We start from the raw sequence: 20,161 nt of genomic DNA, 5'->3' as shown, positions 1-20,161 counted from the left end.
GTAAGCAGGCGTCCCTCTAGGGGTCAGTAATGACCTGGTACTTGCACAGGAGGAACCTTTCCTTTTTTTCCCCGTTGAAACCAATGAGGCTTAAAAGTGCTTAACTTTGAATGGATTGTGTTCTTAACATTTATAAAGCACCTTTTAAAGCGTATATCAATAATCCTTACAAGGACTGTAAGATATTATCCCTATATTACAGAGTGGAGGAAGCTGAGAGATAATTTGTTTGCCCAAGGCTATCCACTGAGTACACAGAAAGGAGATTTGAACCAGGCACATTCGAACTCACAGTTAAATTCCTCAAAATGACCCATTCAATGTTTTCCCTAGAAATAAATGAGTCTGTACTGGATTTGGTTTCAGGAGAATGTCAAGGAGTCAGGTGTGAATTTACACAGAGTCATATGCAGTGTTTAATGGCATAAGTATACTGATTTGTTAGAGCAGTTGGCAATTTTTATGATTTTAGAGTTGGTTCTCATAGCTGTATTCACGTACAGTGAAGGCCATACTTTTTGCTAATAGCAGATAATGCACAGTAGCTGCTTTGCACAGTAGCTGTACAGTTTGTACCTTTTAGCTGATATGGATGCTCTTTCTATGCTGTGAGAAACTTTCTTTGCTGCCAAGAATGAGAAATGGCATTGATAAAGGGGGGGGGGGGGCAGCATGTGTGCGCTTTCTGACAGTTTTTTTTTTTTTTTAACTCAGTCAGACTTGCTCTATAAAATCCTGAGCAGACTGGCCTGTTACCTGTTCTCATCAGAGAGGGAGAAGGTGCACCACCTGTTCAGATAACCAGCCCTGGGATGGTGCCTGTCGCTTCTTTGGGAACCGGAGTGACTGAACCGAGAGTTAAGGGACATGTAAGCTTATCTTTCCCCTTCATGGATCACTGCCTTGTTGTGGCGAAGGGGCTTGCGTAACTCAGTGAAGCCATAAGCTATGCCGTGCAGGGCCACCCAAGACGGACAGGTCATGGCAGAGAGTTCTGACAAAATGTGGTCCACTGGAGAAGGAAATGGCAACCCACTCCAGTATTCTTGCCAAGAAAACCCCATGGAACGTATCACAAGGCTAAAAGAGATGACGCCGGAAGATGAGCCCCTCAGGTCGGAAGGTGTCCAATATGCTACTGGGGAAGAGCAGAGGGTATTTCCAAGTAGCGCCAGAAAGAGTGAAGTGGCTGGGCCAAACCCGAAAGGACACTCAGCTGTGGATGTGTCTGGTGGTGAAAAGAAAATCCGATGCTGTAAAGAACAATATTGTTTAGGAACCTGGAATGTCAGATCAATGAATCAAGGTAAGCTGGAGGTGGTCAAACATGAGATGGCAAGATTGAACATCGACATCTTGGGAATCAGCGAACTAAAATGGACAGGCATGGGCGAATTTAATTCAGGTGACCATCATATCTACTATTGTGGGCAAGAATCCCTTAGAAGAAATGGAGTAGCACTCATAGTCAACAAAAGGGTGGGAAAAGCAGTACTGGGGTACAATCTTAAAAATGATAGAATGATCTCAGTACGAATCCAAGGCAAACCATTCAACATCACAGTAATTCAAGTCTATGCCCCAACCACTGAGGCCGAAGAAGCTGAGGTTGATCGGTTCTATGAAAACCTACAACACCTTCTAGAACTAACACCAAAAAAAGATGTCCTCTTCATCATAGGGGATTGGAATGCTAAAGTAGGAAGTCAAGAAATCACCGGGATAACAGGCAGGCATGGCCTTGGTGTACAAAATGAAGCAGGACAAAAGCTAATAGAGTTTTGCCAAGAGAACATGCTGATCATAGCAAACACTCTTTTCCAACAGCACAAGAGGCGACTCTACACATGGACGTCACCAGATGGTCAATATCGAAATCAGATTGATTATGTCCTTTGCAACCAAAGATGGAGAAGCTCCATACAGTCAGTAAAAACAAGACCTGGAGCTGACTGTGGCTCAGATCATGAGCTGCTTCTTGCAAAATTTTGGCTTAAATTGAAGAACGTCGGGAAAACCACTAAACCGTTGAGGTATGACCTAAATCATATCCCTGATGAATATACAGTGGAGGTGAGGAATAGATTTCAGGGATTAGACCTGATAGACAGAGTGCCTGAGGAACTATGGACGGAGGTCCGTAACATTGTTCAGGAGGCAGCAACGAAATCCATCCCAAAGAAAAAGAAATGCAAGAAAGCCAAGTGGCTGTCTGATGAGGCCTTACAAGTAGCTCACGAAAGAAGGGAAGCGAAAAGCAAGGGAGAAAGGGGAAGATATATCCAACTGAATGCAGAGTTCCAGAGAATAGCAAGGAGAGACAAGAAGGCCTTCTTAAATGAACAGTGCAAAGAAATCGAGGAAAACAACAGAATGGGAAAGACTAGAGATCTCTTCAAGAAAATTGGAGATCTCAAGGGAACGTTTTGTGCAAAGACGGGCATGATAAAGGACAAAGAAGGCAGGGACCTAACAGAAGCAGATGAGATTAAGAAGAGGTGGCAAGAATACACAGAAGAACTATACAGGAAAGATCTGAATGTCCCTGATAGCCATGATAGTGCGGTCACTGAACTTGAGCCGGACATCCTAGAGAGTGAAGTCAAGTGGGCCTTAGGAAGCATTAGTAACAACAAAGCTAGCGGAGATGACAGTATTCCAGCCGAGCTATTTAAAATCCTAAAAGATGATGCTGTTAAAGTGCTGCATTCAATATGCCAACAAATCTGGAACACTCAACAGTGGCCACAAGACTGGAAAAGGTCAGTTTACATTCCAATTCCAAAGAAGGGCAACGCCAAAGAGTGTTCAAACTACCGCACAATTGCGCTCATTTCACATGCCAGCAAGGTGATGCTCAAAATCCTACAAGCTAGGCTTCAGCAGTATGCGAACCGAGAACTACCGGAAGTACAAGCTGGGTTTAGAAGAGGCAGAGGAACTAGAGATCAAATCGCCAACATTCGCTGCATCATGGAGAAAGCAAGAGAATTCCAGAAAAACGTCTATTTCTGCTTCATTGACTACGCTAAAGCCTTTGATTGTGTGGATCACAACAAACTGTGGCAAATTCTGAAAGTGATGGGAGTACCAGACCACCTTACCTGTCTCCTGAGTAACCTGTACGAGGGTCAAGAAGCAACAGTAAGAACCAGACATGGAACAACCGATTGGTTCAAAATTGGGAAAGGAGTACGACAAGGCTGCATATTGTCACCCTGCTTATTTAACTTATATGCAGAGTACATCATGAGAAATGCCGGGTTGGATGAATCAGAGGTCGGAATTAAGATTGCTGGGAGAATTATCAACAACCTCCGATATGCAGACGATACCACCCTAATGGCAGAAAGCAAAGAGGATCTCAAGAGCCTCTTGTTGAGGGTGAAAGAGGAGAGTGCAAAAGCTGGTTTGAAACTCAACATTAAAAAAACTAAGATCATGGCATCTGGCCCCATCACTTCCTGGCATATAGAAGGGGAAGAAATGGAAGCAGTGACAGATTTTACTTTCTTGGGCTCCAAGATCACCACAGACGGTGACTGTAGCCATGAAATTAAAAGACGCTTGCTCCTTGGGGGAAAAGCTATGGCCAACCTAGACAGCATAGTAAGAAGCAGAGACATCACCTTGCCGACAAAGGTCCGTCTAATCAAAGCTATGGTTTTCCCAGTAGTAATGTATGGCTGTGAGAGCTGGACTATAAGGAAGGCTGAGCGCCGAAGAATTGATGCTTTCGAACTGTGGTGCTGGAGAAGACTCTTACGAGTCCCCTGGACTGCAAGGAGGTCAAATCAGTCCATCCTAAAGGAAATCAACCCTGAGTGCTCATTGGAAGGACAGATAATGAAGCTGAAGCTCCAATATTTTGGCCACCTAATGCGAAGAGAAAACTCCCTGGAAAAGGCCCTGATGCTGGGAAAGACTGAAGGCAAAAGGAGAAGGGGACAGCAGAGGATGAGATGGCTAGATAGCATCACGGATGCAATGAATATGAACTTGAGCACGCTCCGGGAGAGAGCGCAGGACAGGAAGGCCTGGCATGCTATGGTCCATGGGGTCACGAAGAGTCGGACACGACTGAACGACTGAACAACAACAACAAAAGCTTATCTTTGCTTTTTCATTCTCTGCATTTATTTTCCATCAATAAACCATCATTCTTTCGCACAAGTGGACTTGAGTCATATTGGTACCTCTGAATCTGTTTAGTGTGTGGGTCCTGGCTGGACCAGAGCCCAGATTTAAGACAATAAAGGTAAATCATAACTACAGGGGGAGAAGGGGAACAGACATTGACCTGGTTCACACATAATGCTAACCCATGGTTAATTTAACTGATGGATTTGTTGAATTTTGGCTTTTTGTGCTGTGTGAACCCACCCGCATTAACAAACTATAGTTTGTTAACAACGAACGACCCGGAAAGAGAACCCATAGTTTGTTTTTGGGTTGTGAACTCTGGGTAGTTTAAAGCATGGGTTGTCATACGTGTGAAACCAGAATCTTGGGTTGTTCATGGGTTGTTTTGCCAGGCTACAGAAATGGGAGGTACGAATGGAAGCCCTGTCCACAAGTTTAGTTGTATAAAAATGAACATATGGACAGGGGTGGAAATCAGGGTTGTGCCTGCTGGCCCTGCCCCCAACCTCCACAAATTCAAATACCCAGTGCGCACAAAGCCTATGCGCAGGTATCTGAATGTATGTAGGCTCCCATATGCACATCTGTAGCCTGGAAAAATGGGGGGTATGGATCACATACACAGGGGACTACATGCGTTATACCGAGTCAGCCCATTGGTCTATCTAGCTCAGTATTGTCTAAACCACTTGGTACCCTCCAGATGTTTTGGACTACAACTTTACCACTGAGCTATGGCCCTTCCCCATATGCATAGACTCTGTACATATGGGACACTTGAACATATGGAGCAGATGGGGCCAGCAAGCAAGATCCTGACTCTCTCTCTCTCTCACACACACACACACACACACACACCTACACATGTGTGTGTGGGTGGGGTGAGGGAACAGGACTATTGCTAGCCATCTTTCAGAGCAACTTGGTGGTTACCTTCTAAATCAGGGTGGGCAAGTTGTGGCCCTCCAGGTGTTTTTGCCTTCAACTCCCATCAGCCCTAGCCACCATAGCCAATTGTGAAGGAACCTGAGAGTTGTATGCCAAAAATTCTGGAGGGCTACAAGTTGCTCACCCTTGTAAAAAATTTAGTTCAGTACAGCCTACCTAGAGTTTGATTATTTCCCCAGAAAATCAAAACTGATAGGTCAGCTTTGGGCTGTTTTTCTGGGCGAGTTGTCAAGAGGACATCCATTTGTGAATCACCATCATAATCACCAGGAACCACACTTGTTATCACAACATTTCTATAATTAAAGAAAAAAAGGAAAAGTATTAAAGGTATGGTTACATAAATAGTGCAACACTCCAACCAATACATTTTCTGTCACTCTAACTTTCCTTTGCATACAATTCCTCTTCTAGCACAGGATAAAACCTGAGCACTAAATCACCTTGTGTTCTGCACACACACACACCTCACACAAACCCCTTTGTGCAATTTCCAACAGCTGAATATATTTTACTTTTAAAAACTGATGCTTAATAATATGCTTCTACAGAGACTGAACCCTGAAAGGTTAATCTTTATGTACACAGTGCAAATAAATCAGGGTGTTGAACCTCTTTCAGCCTGAGGACTGAATTTAATTTCGGAGATCTCAGAGGCTGCATTTCAGTGGTGGACACAGCTGGAGGCAAAAGGGGATGGGGCCAAAGGCAAAGGTGGGCCAAAATACAAGAAAATACCAGCATATTTTACCTTAAAGTCCTTAATGCCAGTAGCTAAGTCTTCAGAGGCATTTCAACCTTTTAGAATGGGAAAAAACACACATAAACCGGGAAACCACCAAATGATTGGCAGTTGGGGGAAAGCGGGTGGGGTGAAAGGGAGCATGGCCATCTGGGGAATGCTGGCGGGCCAGATTTGGCCAACAAGCCTAAGGTTCAACACCCCTGAAATAAACAGTGAACCATTATTGTTAAGCCTCCAAGAATCTTATAGCTGCCTTACTATACTCATAAGATATCTCAACTTTTGTTATACTGCAAACAGTCCTGCTGTAATCTGTGCTTATGGTAAATGCAGATTGTTTGCCAAAGTTCATTGTAGCAACAGAGCCCATATATCAAATTCATGCCCACCTGCTATTTTTTGTTGAAAGCAATACAAAAGAAATCCTGACATGTTTAAAAATATTTATGAGATTCCAAGTGTTGTCTAGCTAATTTAACCAAAAACTGGATTTTAGAATGGTGAAAAGAGGAAAAAAGCATATTCATAATAAAATAGTTTTTGAAAGATATAAGGGTTATTGGGCAGATACCTTATCCAAGACCAATTAAAAGGCCTAGAACCAGTGTCTTTTCCTTGGCTCTCTCTTGACATAGGTCCGTGCACCATCCAAGAATTAGGGGTGCTGGAGAAATCTGAGACAGACTAAAATGAGCTCAGATTTCTAAGAACCTGACCTGCGAAATCCACTGCGGAGCGACCCCCTCAGGCTGTGTGGGGTCCATGAACTTTCGGATTTTTTTTTTACTTTCCTGAAATTTACACATATTTATTCATAAGAAAATATGCAAGTTTCTGCTGAAGAAAAGTTGAATGGAATGGGGGACAATTTGCTAAATGTTATGTACTAAGGTAAATTTTATAAATTGTTACAAAACTTCTTATGTAATTTTTTGCGTATTTTTCTGCATGATGAAAAAGAATAAGTTGCATCTGTCTGCGAGCAGATGATGGAACAAAAGGCGCCTGACAATCCGCAAAACACAGACGGAGCAGATCTCAACCAAGAATGAGCTCCTGAGTACTCTATAATGGTGCAAAGAGTTCTAGGGTTCCTCTCCACCTTTCTCTGGACATAGCCCCACCTTGTATACCAGAGAGCAAGCTGTCCCTCCTAGACCAAATTGCCTCAAGTCCCCTCAAAAGCTGAAGCTGGGCTTAACATGGGAAAAAACGAAATGTAGTCACATTAATAGTTACTACAAGTTTCATATCACAAAGCAGAAGACAGGTGCTGGAAAGCATTTCACAGTAGTCCTTGACAAACGAATGGCAGTGTCAACATTAAAAATGCCCAAATACACCATGGCTGCAATCCTAAACACACTTACGGCAATCCTAAACACACAGAGAGCTTCGGTTATTGGGCGGTATAGAAACGAAATAATATAAATAAATAAATATGGGAGTGCGAATTCCACTGAACTAAGTGGGACTTAGCTCTGAACAAATCTTCCTAGGAATGCTCTGCCCAATTCTGAATGTAAAACATCACTTATAGTATACAAACCATGAACTATGACCATTGTTGAGGTTGCTACCAAGTTCATACATGCATACTACAAAACCATATGGCACAAATTTCAAACTTAAGTTCCACAGTAAAATAAACTCCGCAACCAGACAGAGAGAATGAACAGCAGACAGCCACTGGAAAAGCTTAAGCCTGCTGTGCTGGAATGACAGCAGGAACCAATACATTACAAAAAGATACTTACGCTAATTGTATCTTCACTTTGGGTTTAAAATAGGGTTCTTTTTGGTCTGCCAGGAAAATATTTAACTCATTACCTGAAACGCAAGAAAATACATGGCTTTAGCAGAAAAAGGAAACTTCAGTCTAAGAATCATAACACAATACAGTGGTTTTTGAACTTTCTGCCCTCAGGGAAGCTTTTCCCACATCAACTCACCTTCCTAGGAACCCCAGAACACACACAGTTCATGAGGGGCACTGTTCAGCTCTGCTAGGCCTCACTGTTGTCCCCACCATGCAAATTGGAATTGTGGCCCTTCTACGTATTCAGTACTCCCACATATACACCGCAGAAGATCAGTAATGGTAGACAAGTGTTTTCCAGGACACCTTGTCCCCTATTACTAATCTTCTCATTGAGGAAACCCTACGTCCCCTGGAACACAATTTGAAAACCATTGCTGTAATATTTTCAGATAGTTCTCTTATCACTAAGTCTTCATTTTTAAAACAAAGCTAGAATAAGAACACAAAGGGGATTTACAAGTTAAAGTCAAACCATGGTTTCACTTTATGTGAACAAGTGTGACTACAGCTCTGGGCTTGCATGCTGCCCCCTCTCCTCTCATGTGGCAAGTTATTTATTTACAACATTTGTATACCACTCCACATCTAAACAGATTCCGGAGAGGCGAACAATAAGGGATAAAATGAACAAAAGATAAAAAGAAGAAACATGATATTAAGATTATTCTTTAAAAAAAATGGAGTGTCAATCAAACTGAGGCTGGGCCACAGGTCCATGTGGAGCCACCAAGAGTCATGTGGAACTGCCCTCAGTGATCAGGTAGGTTGGTAAGGGAGAAGGCGCTCTCTCAGTTTCTCTCTCAATTCCCTCCCTCCATTCCTGGTTTGCTTGAAATGACAACCTATGGATTGGAAGACATCCTAGTTCCCAGTCCAGGTTTGCAGGGCAAGCATAAACCATCATTTGCTGCTTCAGGCAAAACAGCAAACTATGATTTTCTTCAAACTAGAAGAGATAGGAGGGAACTGCTGTGTGTGATGGGAGGAAGCCAGGAGGGTGTGTGCAAGTCTGAGACTTAAGGCATAATCTTAAGCATGCTTAGGCAGAATAAAAGTTCAAACAAACTCCCAGCATTCTCCAAGCCAGCCATTCTGGCTAGAGAATGCTGGGAATTGTAGGACTTGTTTCTGTCTAAACACATATAGGATTGCATCCACAGGAAAATAACACTGAAGTAGAGTTTGGTATTGCAAATGAACCACCCCAAAGAAACATCTCTCTTTATCTGGGCATTACAAATCTAATTTGCTACTGAAGCTACACCTGCTTTCTGCCAGCTAGTAAAAAGTTTCACTCTTGGTATGATGTTTCCTGCCCCAAGCATGTCTTGCTATCAGTTACAACTGTATTGGAAACCTAATTTTACAGATGTTGTTTTTAACAGCAAAGACAATTATTACTTGTAAGCTTACATAGTGCAAGAAAAATATGGAACTACTATGGTTCTACTGTTAGTAACCCTACAGAAAAGATATTCTAAGCTAAGTGACATCTACTACAGTGTTGAGCTTCAGCATAAAGTGAAAGCCTATCATGACTGCCGCTAGATTGTGATCTGGTCTGGAATCATTAGCCATGACCTAAACAAGCTGGAGACATGCACAGGGTTGTATTTGGTCATAAGGGTGCGGCATACACACACATCAAAAAGCAGCAGCAGGTTTCTTTCACCAGCCCAGAGCTCTCAGCCCAGTTTTATTTCACCCAATTTCAAATTCCTTTTGTGAACACTGAATTCACTTAGCTTCATGCTTGCCATCCAAGGGAATGCTCAAGCCTTACTGCCATGTGTCAGTTAATCCCAATGTCTATTCTAGCAACAGGAAAATTCACACCTGTGTCAGAAATCACTTCAGTTACCCTTTCTCTAAAAGGGTCACTGACTAGGCCTATTGGGCTTCATCAGCTGGCAGAGACATAGTACTCAGGTTTACAGTATGACAGAGAGGGCCATATTGTCAATCACTAGTCCAGGCCATTCCCTTTCTGCAGGTCTTCTATTTCATTCCTCTCATCAGCAATAGGAGGATGTGCAATGTATTACTTCCTCCAACAATTATGATTATGTCTCCGTTTGTGTTGCTCAGCCAACAAAAGGTAAGAGAATGTAATATACATAATCTATTTAAGAAATGTATGAGACATCCTTCAACATAAATTCCCAGGGCAGTGTACAGTTAAACATATAAAGCAATACAAATTTAAAAATTCAACAATCAAATAGAGAACACAGAAACAGCAGGCAGAACTATTAAAAATAGCATACTAATATTTTACACACAGGGAACCCTAAAGACAAGAGGGTCTCAGTCTTTCAGTTTCAGTCAGTTTCACTCTTTATAAAAAAAAGTTTTATGATCAGTGGCAGTTGGATTCATCTGTTGGGTGAACAAGTGAGTTATTTGCTGTTTAAACGCCTTTAAAAACAATATTGTTGTTTTGTTGTGTTGCACAATGTTTCAGTTTATATTGTGCTGGTGATGTTTAGGGTGGTGGAGAAAGTTATAATAGGAATTACCTACATGTGTATATGTGTGTGTGTATATAAAAATAACAGAGTCTTTCGGAACTTAAACACTAACAAATGTATTATGGCATAAGATTTCATAGGCCACCACTCCACTTCATCAGATACATAGTGTTATCCTGAGTTACAGTATATACACACATGGCAGTGGTGAATTGTAAATACTGAGGTCAGAGGGAAATGAAATTCAGAATGCCCAATGTGTAACCTGCAACATGTAACCTTCCTATGTGGAAGGAGGTATAGTTCAGGTGTAGAACACATGCTTTGTACACAGAAGGTCCCAGGTTCGATGCCCAGCATCTCCAAATAGGGTTGGAAAAACTCCTGCCTGAAACCCCGGAGAGCTGCTGCTAGTCAGTGTTGACAATACTGGGCTAGATAGACCAAAGGTCTGACTCAGTATAAGTCAGCTTCCTTTGTTCCTGCAACATCGGACAACACCTCATACATCTGATGAAATGTAGCTTAGAAAAGCTTATACCACAATGTGCTTGCTAGCTTTCAAGGCAGCCTTCCTCTGCCTGGTGCCTTCAACATGTTTTGGACTTCAACTCCCATCAGCCCCAGCCAGCATAGCCAGTGGCCAGGTATGCTGGGAACTGCAGTCCAACATACCTGGCTGGGGCGGGGAGCGGGGGGCACCAGGCTGGGGAAGCCCGCTTTACGGCGCCATGAGTCCATTTGTTGTCTTTGCCGCAACAGACTCAGGGCGCGACCCTATGCATGTTTGGACAGGAAAAAAGTCCTATAATTCCCAGCATTCCCTAGCCAGAATGGCTGGCTGGAGAATGCTGGGAGTTTGTTTGGACTTTTTCTCTTTTTTTTTTTTTTGTCGAAACACGCATAGGACTGCGCCCTTAAGGAAGTTACCCTGCAGGATGAACACACACACGTGTACGTGCGTACGTGTGAGTGTGAGCGTAACGGAGGCCGAGCGAGAGCCCAGCCCAATCAGGCGCACCCTGAGCCCGCCCCGCACCTTCCCCTCCGCCCTTACCTCCCCTCAGGACGAACAGGTCCGTCTGCTTGTCGGAGTTAAAGTCCCCGAAGGCGGCCACCGTCCCGAAGGCCTGGCTCCCGAAGAGCTGCGGGGCGACATTTTGCAGGGCCCGGCCCGGCCGCACGAGCACTGCCGGCAGCAGGGCGAGGAGGAAAAGGCGCCCGCGGAACCCCCTCAGCGGGCAGCGCACGGGGCTTCCCATCGCGCGGCGGCAGCCCGGGTCGCTCCCGCCGCCGCGGCCAGCATCACTTACGGCAGCCCTCGGAACGGGCGGTTCCTCCTTCCCCGCCACGGCGCCTGTCACAATCGCCCGGGCGTCCGGGTTCGGCTTGCGACACCGCCGCGCTCGCCGCCCCTCCGCGTCAGCGCCGCCTGGGCGCGTTTACGGCCGAGCCCGGCAACCAGGCGCTGGCGCGCGGGGCGGGGCGCCTGTTCGGCGGGGCGGGGCTGCGCGGTCGGCGCCGCTCCTGTCATGGCGTCCTCTCTGGCCGAAGCGAGCTGGAAAGTGCTGGAGCGGAGGGCCCGCTCCAAGCGTTCAGGTCTGACCTCTACTCCTTCTCCCCTCCCCTCCGCCGCCCTCCCCTCCGCCGCCGCCGCCTGAGGAGAAGGGAGCGGGAGCCGCCTGCGCGTGGCCCTGAGGCTGTGCGGGGAGCGCTGCCTGGGCCCGCCGCCGCTTCCCCATCTCTCCCCTGCCGCCCCCGCCCCTTCTTCCTTCTCCTCCGGCCCAGCTCGCTCTCTCTCTCTCTCTCTCTCTCTCTCTCCCTCCCTCTCCCTCTCCCCCCACCCCTTCTCTCCGCTGCCCCCCCCTCCCCCCGGTCCATCCAGTCCTGCCTTCTTGTTTCCAACGGCGGACAGCCCGGCCAGACGCCTCTGGGAGAAGCTCCCAAGCAAGGCATGATGCCTGTCCCTCGGTACCTTGGCATTTGGAGGTATGCTGCCCCTGAGCAGGGAGGTTCCGTTTAGCTATCGTGCCTAAGGAACGGAGGAAGCTGCCTTGCACCTCTCTCAGACCATGCGTCTGGCCAGCTTAGGAACATGGGGAGGCTGCCTTTTATTGAGTCAGTCCCTTAGTCCATCTAGCCCAGTATTGTCGACACTGACTGGCAGCGGCTCTCCAGGGTTTCAGGCAGGATTGTCTCCCAGCCCTGCCTAGAGATGCCGGGGATTGAACCTGGGACCTTATGTGTACAAAGCAGGCGATCTGCCACTGAGCTACAGCCCCTTCTCAAAGCTTAGCATTGTCTACAGCAAGGGTGTGCAGCCTGTGGCCCTCCAGGTGGTATTGGACTGCAACACCCATCATCACTGGCTGTGCCAGCTGGGGCTGATGCGGTTTAGAGTTCAACAACATCTGGAGGGCCACAGGTTGTTTCCACCCCACCCACATGTCTACACCATACTGACTGGCAGTGACTTTCCAGAATTTCAGAGGGGTCCTTCCTAGCTGTTCTTGGAGGAAGATTGAACCTGGGACCTTCTGCTTGAAAAGCAAGTGCTCTACCCCTGATCTGTGGCCTGTCACCTAACCTAAGAAGAGGCCAGCTGAATCAGACTTGGTTATTAACATCCTATGCACTCATGCAGCCCAGTCTTACACATGCTTACTTAGGTAAATCCTGTAAAGTCTTACTCCCAAGTAGGTATGGGTTAGGGTTGGCAGCCTTTCTGGGGAGTGGATCCTGTTAAACTCAGTGGGACTTACTTCTGTGGCTGCTGTATACCGTGCACACTTACTTAGGAGTAAACCTTCTTGAACTCACTGGGACTAGGTTCTCAGTAAACATGCACAGAGTTGGGCCGTAAGGGTCTATCTAGTCCAGCATCTTGTTTTGTACAGTGGCCAGCCTGATGTACCTAGGAAGCCCACAAGCAGGTCACGAAGGCAATAGCTCTCCCTGCTGTCCCCCTCCAGTAGTATATAACCTATGAACATGGAGGTTTCTTTTGCTAAGATGATTAATAGTTGTTGACAGACCTATCATCCATGAATTGGTCTAATCCGATTTTAAAGTCTTCTAAAGTCTTCTTACTCTGATAAGATTATCTAGCGATGATAGCTAGAAATGTACTTGCTGAAGATAGAAGCTCCATATCTGATGATCAGTTATTGAGTGCAAACAAGGCATGGCTCTTGCATCTTGCACTGTTAGTGAAATTCCTGGGGCATCTGACAGAATGCTGCCAGAGGCTGAGAAATTAAGAAGATGGACCTTTAGCCTGACCCAGGATGACAATAAAATTCTCCAACTTGGCTATCTTCTCTCTCCCTCTTCTACTTCCCTCCCACGCTTCTTTTCTGTCTTCTCTTTACCTCCCATGTTGTCTTTTCTCTGTCACCCTTATCTGATTTTCCCTGTGTTCGTTTTTCTCTAAGATTTTGCCTCTTAACTTTGCTTTCACTCTCCAATCCCTGTCTTCTTCTCCCCTTCATTATATGCTCGCTTTTCCACTGCTCTCAGTTCCCCCGGCCCGTCAACAACCCTTTCGCTGCCTTGGCTTGTAGCTATTTTTGTCTTGCCTGAACCACCTGGCAGCTTCGCAAATCATTTGAAAAGGCGGCAGCAGCAGCTCTGGCTGATACTGAAGATGCAAACTGTGCTGTTGCTTGTTTATGTTTCTTCTCATGACTCCAATATAAATATCACTAATAAAAGTCTTAAGAGAAAGTGTGGCGGAGGCCTGTGTTGGGTCTCAGTAACTTGCATAATCTCCTGTTTGCATGTGTTCAGCTGCATCTTGCTTTTATTTCTTTGGAGGTATCTTGTCTTTATAGCAGGAGTGGCAATTTTCAGCCTTCCAGGTGTTGTGACCTACAACTTCCATCAGCTCTAGCCAGCATAGCCAATGGTGAGGAATCATCAGAGCTGTAGGCCAAAACATCTGGATGACCACAATGGTCTATCCCTGCCTTATAGGAACACATCAAAGTATTGTGTCAGATTTGTAGTTTCTTGCAGAGGAAAAAAAAGTTTTCCACCTCTACCACTCATGTCCATTGCCCTGTAACACTGATGGCCCCTACAATCAACGTAGGCCAATAAATACAATTATTTTTGGCTTGATTTTTCAAAATTGCCTTCTCTGGTGATGGGCAGATTTGCTACATATTTGATTTAATTGGATAGTTAAATTTCAAATCACTTTCCAAATGAAGTCCTGTTGAGCGCATTGTAAACTGAAGTAGCCTACTACATGCGTTAGAGAAGCTAGTAAACATTAATGTGTTCTTAAATTGCAAGTATGGTATAGCCTTGAACAATAATTAGGTTTCCCTTATAACCTCAGTGTATGTTCCTTTGCAACACATTTCAGCACATGAGCCTTTGATTTATGTACCTAATAAATTGAGATTATTATATAGAAAAGGTTACAAGTGGCTCTCTACAAATGACAGTTAAAAAGTCAGTGTTAAAGCAAAAGTAAACAATAAGGCAGATAGCTTCTCCTTCTCCTTCCATGTTGCATTTGACCTGTAGAGTTTTGTTTAAATCCTGAGAATCTGCCTAGCCCAAATCACATTAAGAAAATATTTATGTTTACAAAAAAGCAAAGTTTATACAATAATATTTTAACCAACGTCTTTATGGCATGCATGTTTATAAATATATTTTTTATTGTGAAATTTGACCAGGGGAACATTGATTCCAATTAACTATTGACCCAGGCCCCCAATGCCCTAAAAATGTCCAGTTTAACAGTACACAACGGAATTTCCAGTGCAAGCACTCTATCTCCACCAGGTATGCAGAGATCTTCACTATTTCAATACAAATTATGACTTCTTGATATTTATGTAAATTAAAGTATTCACAGTCAAGAGTCTGGAAGCTCTGGGTCTGGGCTGCCTAGGAAACTTGTTCTGGAATGTATAGGTCTGAAATATTTTCCATGCCTCTTCAAAATAGTTGCAACTCTCTATCATAAGCCATCATTTTCTCTTTTTTAAAAACCAGTGTAAGTTTTGATGCATAAACTATTGCCCTGGCTGCCTTAAAGGAATGTTGAGGAATCATATTTAAATAGGTGTAATCCTTTTAAAGAGCAAATTCTAAGACCTACCCAAATACTTTGGTTTTGATTTACTGTTAGAAATAAAGGGTTGCTACTATTTAATTGTAGTGCTTGCAAACCTTGTTTTTTAAAGTGGGGGAGAAAACTATTAGGTGATGTTAAAGCAAAATATATAAATCATACTAACATATGTTCTAAAATACTCAGTGGAGAAAAAAACCCCAAACCCACCTTGATAATCTTTCTAGTGCCTCCTAACTGCCCAGATGGATTTGGCTGTTGGGCGGTATACAAATGTAGTAAATAAATAAGGGTGCAATTCTATGCATGTTTAGGCAGCAATAAGTCCAACTCCCACCATTCCCCAGTCAGTCGTTTCTGCCTAAACACGTATAGAATTGCACCCTGCAAATGTTTATTTGACTGTTTCTGCTCCAGTAAACATCAAGTGCTGATGAGAGCTTCTGCTTTTTTAGGACTGGACAACCCTGTTCCCCCTGCCCCCCTGACAGTTTTTTTTTAACGGCATACTTTGATCAATGAAAAATATAGATGGTGTACCGTTTAGTAAATACCATCTCTGTAGATAAATACCATCACTATAGACAGTTGCCCATATTTAAATGTCCTGTAATAAGCAGAGAATGTTGTATATCGATAATACCAAGGGTGTTTATACTATTTTAATCTGAAAAAATCTGAAAACTGAAGTCCTGCAACTGGTGGCTTTGTTAGGGGCCTTATAGATGGGCCAAATAATATATTTTATCCAATGAAACAAATGAAACAAATCTAGTTAAGCACCTATGCTTTTGGAATACTTGACACCAAGTATCCCCACTCCTGGCAAAAACTGGAGTAATGATTAATGAACAAACAATATAGTTGTGACCAGTCTACTCTGGACTGGTTTGGATGTGGTTCTAAGTTTATAAAGCCTATGTGCAATGGAGGAGGGAATGGGATCATGGCTTCCTGACTGCCAGGTACATATGTCTTGTTTCTGAGTCCACTGGTCAACCACACGTTGGATGTAACATTATTTCTTGAACTGTATACACACTTTCCCTATTCAGATCTTATATCCATTACATGGACATCCGTTATGGTGGGCTTGGAGGTAGTTTAGAACACCTGGTGGGGGGCTGTAATCGTGCCCTTCCACAATGCATAGTCTCTATTCATGTAAAGCTTTGTTTCAACTAACCCTGTGTGTTTGCTACTTTGTGGAAACAGCAATGACTATTAACTGTTTAGTGATTATTAGCTAAACAGTATGTACATATTTACAGTATGTACATGATCTCTGCAATATTGAGCAGTGCTCTTTTGCAGAGATCAGCTGTGGTTCCTTTGTAGACTTGAAGATGTATTCTCACAATACCCGCAGCACACAGCAATGGGCACAAGAAAGACCTTAGCTCAGCCTTCCCCTACTTGTTGCTATCCATATGCGCTGGACTACAACTCCTGTGACCCCCCCAGATGCACATGATGGGAGTTGTAGTCATGCTCATATGGAGGGCAGCAGGTTGGGGAAGGCTGTCTGAGCTCATGCCAAGTTCTAGCCATGTCCGTCTGTGGTGAAATGGCCAGGTACAGGCAGCTGCCTCTTGCTAAAATTCAACTTGGATCAGCTCCTGGGATATGACCATAAACCTAGGTATTGGAACTTCTTCTTGTGGCCACTGTGTGTTAGGGTGATTGCAATAACAGGTCCAAATTCAACCAAATAAATCTTGAATATGCCTAAAGCTCCTTGTTAGTATAGACAACTGTTGTCATTTTTTCATCCTAAATATAACAGTTACAAAATAGATAATGTGATACCTTTTATCAGGCTTGCTTCTGCTAATGTAAGAATATGTAAACTTTTTGAATTGTGCAGAACTCTTTGTCAAGCAAAATGGAAAGGAAACAAAGTTGCTGCTACAGATACAAATCTAAAACAATTTAGTTGCATCAAGAAACTGGTAAAGATATTGCTACTTACCAGTGATATCTAGAAGTATCTGAATTAATCCTTGCTCTTCATATAGTAGTAACTGGCCTGTTGAAAAGTTCTGTGTAATTTGAATGCTTGCATACATGTATATGGAGAATGGTACAATAAAGAATTTACCATATGAGCCTGATATTGGAGGATTGATCACTTCCCAAATCCTCATCCATATTTTCCAAAATCATGCAGATAAATTATTTCATATTTTTCCACATCCAATAAATATATTTATATTATATATATTTATTACATTTATATACTGCCCAACAGCCGAGTCTCTCTGGGCAGTCCACAACAATTAAAACCATAAAATACAACACAATAAAACATAATATAAGACTTCAAAATTTTAAAAATAGCACATAAAACCAAAGTAAAACCCAACAGCATAACCCAGGGAAAGCCTGGGTGAAAAGGTGCATTTTTAGGAGACGCTTGAAAGATGCCACATTTTCTGCCTCCCAAACTGCAAGGGGGAGGGTTTTCCAGATGGTGGGTGCCACTGCAGAGAAGGCCCACCCTTCGGGGTTCTTCATAGTGAGATTCCTTTCATTTTGGAATGATCAGTAAGGCCTTGTATTATAATAGGGGAATTGCCTATTTATTGATTTATTAGCTGCCCATCTGGCCAGCTACCCTGCCACTCTATTTATATATTTATGGTACTGTAGCCAGTTTAAGTTGATTTCTCTTGAGCTACTTTACAGCATTAATTTCTCTGAGAAGTGGGTTGGGAATATTCACTGGGTTGTAGAAATCATTTTGGAGCTTAACCAGGATATTGACAGTGAATGTGTTAGGCCAAAAGTAGGGCTGAGATGTGTGGTGGAGTGAACAGATGGGGTCTGAACAAATACAAAAATCTACCGAACAAATACAAAAACCTATTGGAGGGTTCCTTAATGAACATCTTGAGAACCACATAAAATCAGTATTGCACTGAAAAAATGTATGTAATTGCATGCACTATTTTGGGTTAGAACAATTATATGGTTCATTAACCAAAGAATAAATGCCTTTCAATTGGACCTAGAATTGATATCATCAGAGCAGAGGATCCCCCCCCCCCCGCCCAGCCCTTCTTTGTTGTAAATATTCAATATTATCTGGTATAATAAGAAGTGTTAATGTCAAATAACATCCTTGTTATAGAACAGTAAGCAGGCATTATGTAAATGTAGGTAATAGTATTTCAACCAGTGAGATTTATTGAACATTATGGTATAGGAAAATCAAGTTTTGCAGTATAGAGGGAAAACATAAAATATAATGAATCTAATTATCCTCTTTATTGTACACTGCATCATGTCAATAACTCTGCTAACACTGCTTTTGATTAATTTAAACCTGATTGCCTCTAACCCTCACTAAACATTTTCAAAAATTGCTGTAGTTTAGCCTGAGACATTTGTGATTAGCTGCAGCAACTTGAAATGGCCAGTTTGGATGCTGACAGAACCGCCACTGCGCGCGCTTTCTCATGGCTTGGTAAGTGTGCTGACCTCTTACAGGTCATTTGTTTTGTTTCTAGGGTTTGTGCATGTGTGTGTGCCCCTGAAAAGTGTGACTGCTTGTCAATGTACTTTTCAATTTAAATTACGTAAAATGCTTTTGAGTTGTTTGCATAGAGAGGGCTATAATGTCTACTATACTTGTCAGGGTTGTTGCAGTATCATGGTAACAATTTGAGCTATCTGGGAGCAGCTTTCAGTGTTTGGAATCTGGTCACAAACCGTCATGCAGATTCTACTCTTTCATACTATAAGTGCAAGCAGCCAAGTACTGGGAAACCCCAGGCCTGAATACCATGTGGACAAGTAATAGTGCTGCCATAGAACCAATGGTCAAAGCAGTTTCAACACTTCCTGCCTAGGAGCCATATACCTATGGATCCCTTTTATTTTCATCCCATAACACAGGGGCGCCGAACCATTTTCATCTCAAGGGCTGAATTCCTTTTGGAGAAGCTCTCAGGGGCCACATTCCAGTAGCGGGCAGGGGCACAAGCAAAAGCGGCCATGTCTGGGGACCCCCCCCATTCAGTTGTTATCCAGTTATAGTACTTGTCTACTCAAAAAGTAAACATGAGCAGCATGTTGACTCACAAATAAGCAGGGCAAGCCTCTGCATGTCTGCTCAGAAGTAGGCAGGACAAGGCTCAAAAGGAAGCAGGACTGACTCACTCAGCAGGTTCCTCCCCTCTGCCCTGCAAGGAAAAGCTCTTTTCTCCAATCAGCAGCAGATTGGAGGTAAGTGTTTTCCCTTGCGAAGCACTGAGAAAGGGAGCCTTTTCCAGTGCTAAGCAGCGAAACTAACTTATTTCCAGTCAGCTGCTGATTGGAGATAAGCGCTTTTCCCTTTGTGGCAGAAGGGATGGGTCAATGGGAAGATCTACCAGGCCAGATGGGGAATCCCTGTGGGCTTATCAGGACTAGAGGTTCCCCACCCCTGCCATATTGGGATGATCCAAGCATGCAGGTCCTTGTTGGGGGCTGTTGCTACTGTTTTGACCATTTATGGCTGGGATGGCAGATGCTGCACAGTTCCTTGTCCATGTGGTATTCTGGAGCCAGGGAAGCCAGGGTTTGGCAGATTGTGTTTGGAATGGGTGCATCGGTGCAGTACTGTCTGTTCAGATTTGTAAACTTTTTTTTTTAAACAAAGGTAAAGCAAACGGGCAAAGCATTAATACATGGAGCTATTTAGCTACATTTGAAATGAATACATTTCAGAAATAAAAATGTTTGACACTCTGTCCTTCTTGGCATGCCCAATAAATTTTCTTTTTCAAAGAGCGAGAAAAATGGTATTATTGCTACTGCATTGTAAGACATAATCAGAAGAGGCAACAAGAACACATGGAGTCACTTCAGAGGCTCCCATCAAGTCAGAAGTATATGGGGATGTAGGGCTATTAACTACAGAAATTTGTGCACAGTTGTTACAGCATTGTCTGAGC

At 43.6% G+C, this 20,161-nt stretch overlaps 2 protein-coding genes across 9 annotated transcripts in view; one reads left to right on the top strand and one right to left on the bottom strand.

Annotated features, from left to right (window-relative positions):
• Positions 1-11,445, bottom strand: part of ITFG1 (integrin alpha FG-GAP repeat containing 1) — a 172,990-nt gene extending 161,545 nt beyond the window's left edge. The window contains exons 1-3 of the mRNA XM_084813044.1: positions 11,187-11,445; positions 7,594-7,666; positions 5,248-5,387 (exon numbers count right to left, since the gene is read on the bottom strand). Of these exons, the coding sequence (XP_084669170.1) occupies positions 5,248-5,387; positions 7,594-7,666; positions 11,187-11,391 (418 nt within the window). The 5' untranslated portion in view covers positions 11,392-11,445. The remainder of the gene's footprint in view (positions 1-5,247; positions 5,388-7,593; positions 7,667-11,186) is intronic.
• A 182-nt stretch (positions 11,446-11,627) lies between these two features.
• PHKB (phosphorylase kinase regulatory subunit beta) overlaps positions 11,628-20,161 on the top strand; it is a 203,902-nt gene continuing 195,368 nt past the window's right edge. For 3 of the 8 annotated variants that reach the window (XM_084813030.1, XM_084813043.1, XM_084813041.1), the window contains exon 1: positions 11,628-11,728. In XM_084813030.1, coding sequence (XP_084669156.1) covers positions 11,662-11,728 — 67 coding nt within the window. In that variant the 5' untranslated portion in view covers positions 11,628-11,661. Of the gene's footprint in view, positions 11,729-18,595; positions 18,691-20,161 lie in introns of all 8 variants that reach the window. The other 5 variants (XM_084813038.1, XM_084813033.1, XM_084813037.1 and 2 more) reach the window with 3 other exon arrangements.

The sequence above is a fragment of the Heloderma suspectum genome, chromosome 8 (assembly GCF_057233095.1).
Source record: "Heloderma suspectum isolate Gila_16-S chromosome 8, 16-S_ref, whole genome shotgun sequence".
NCBI lineage: Eukaryota > Metazoa > Chordata > Lepidosauria > Squamata > Helodermatidae > Heloderma > Heloderma suspectum.
The sequence above is the reverse complement of the archived record's forward strand: the minus strand, read 5'-3'. Positions and strand labels throughout refer to the sequence as shown.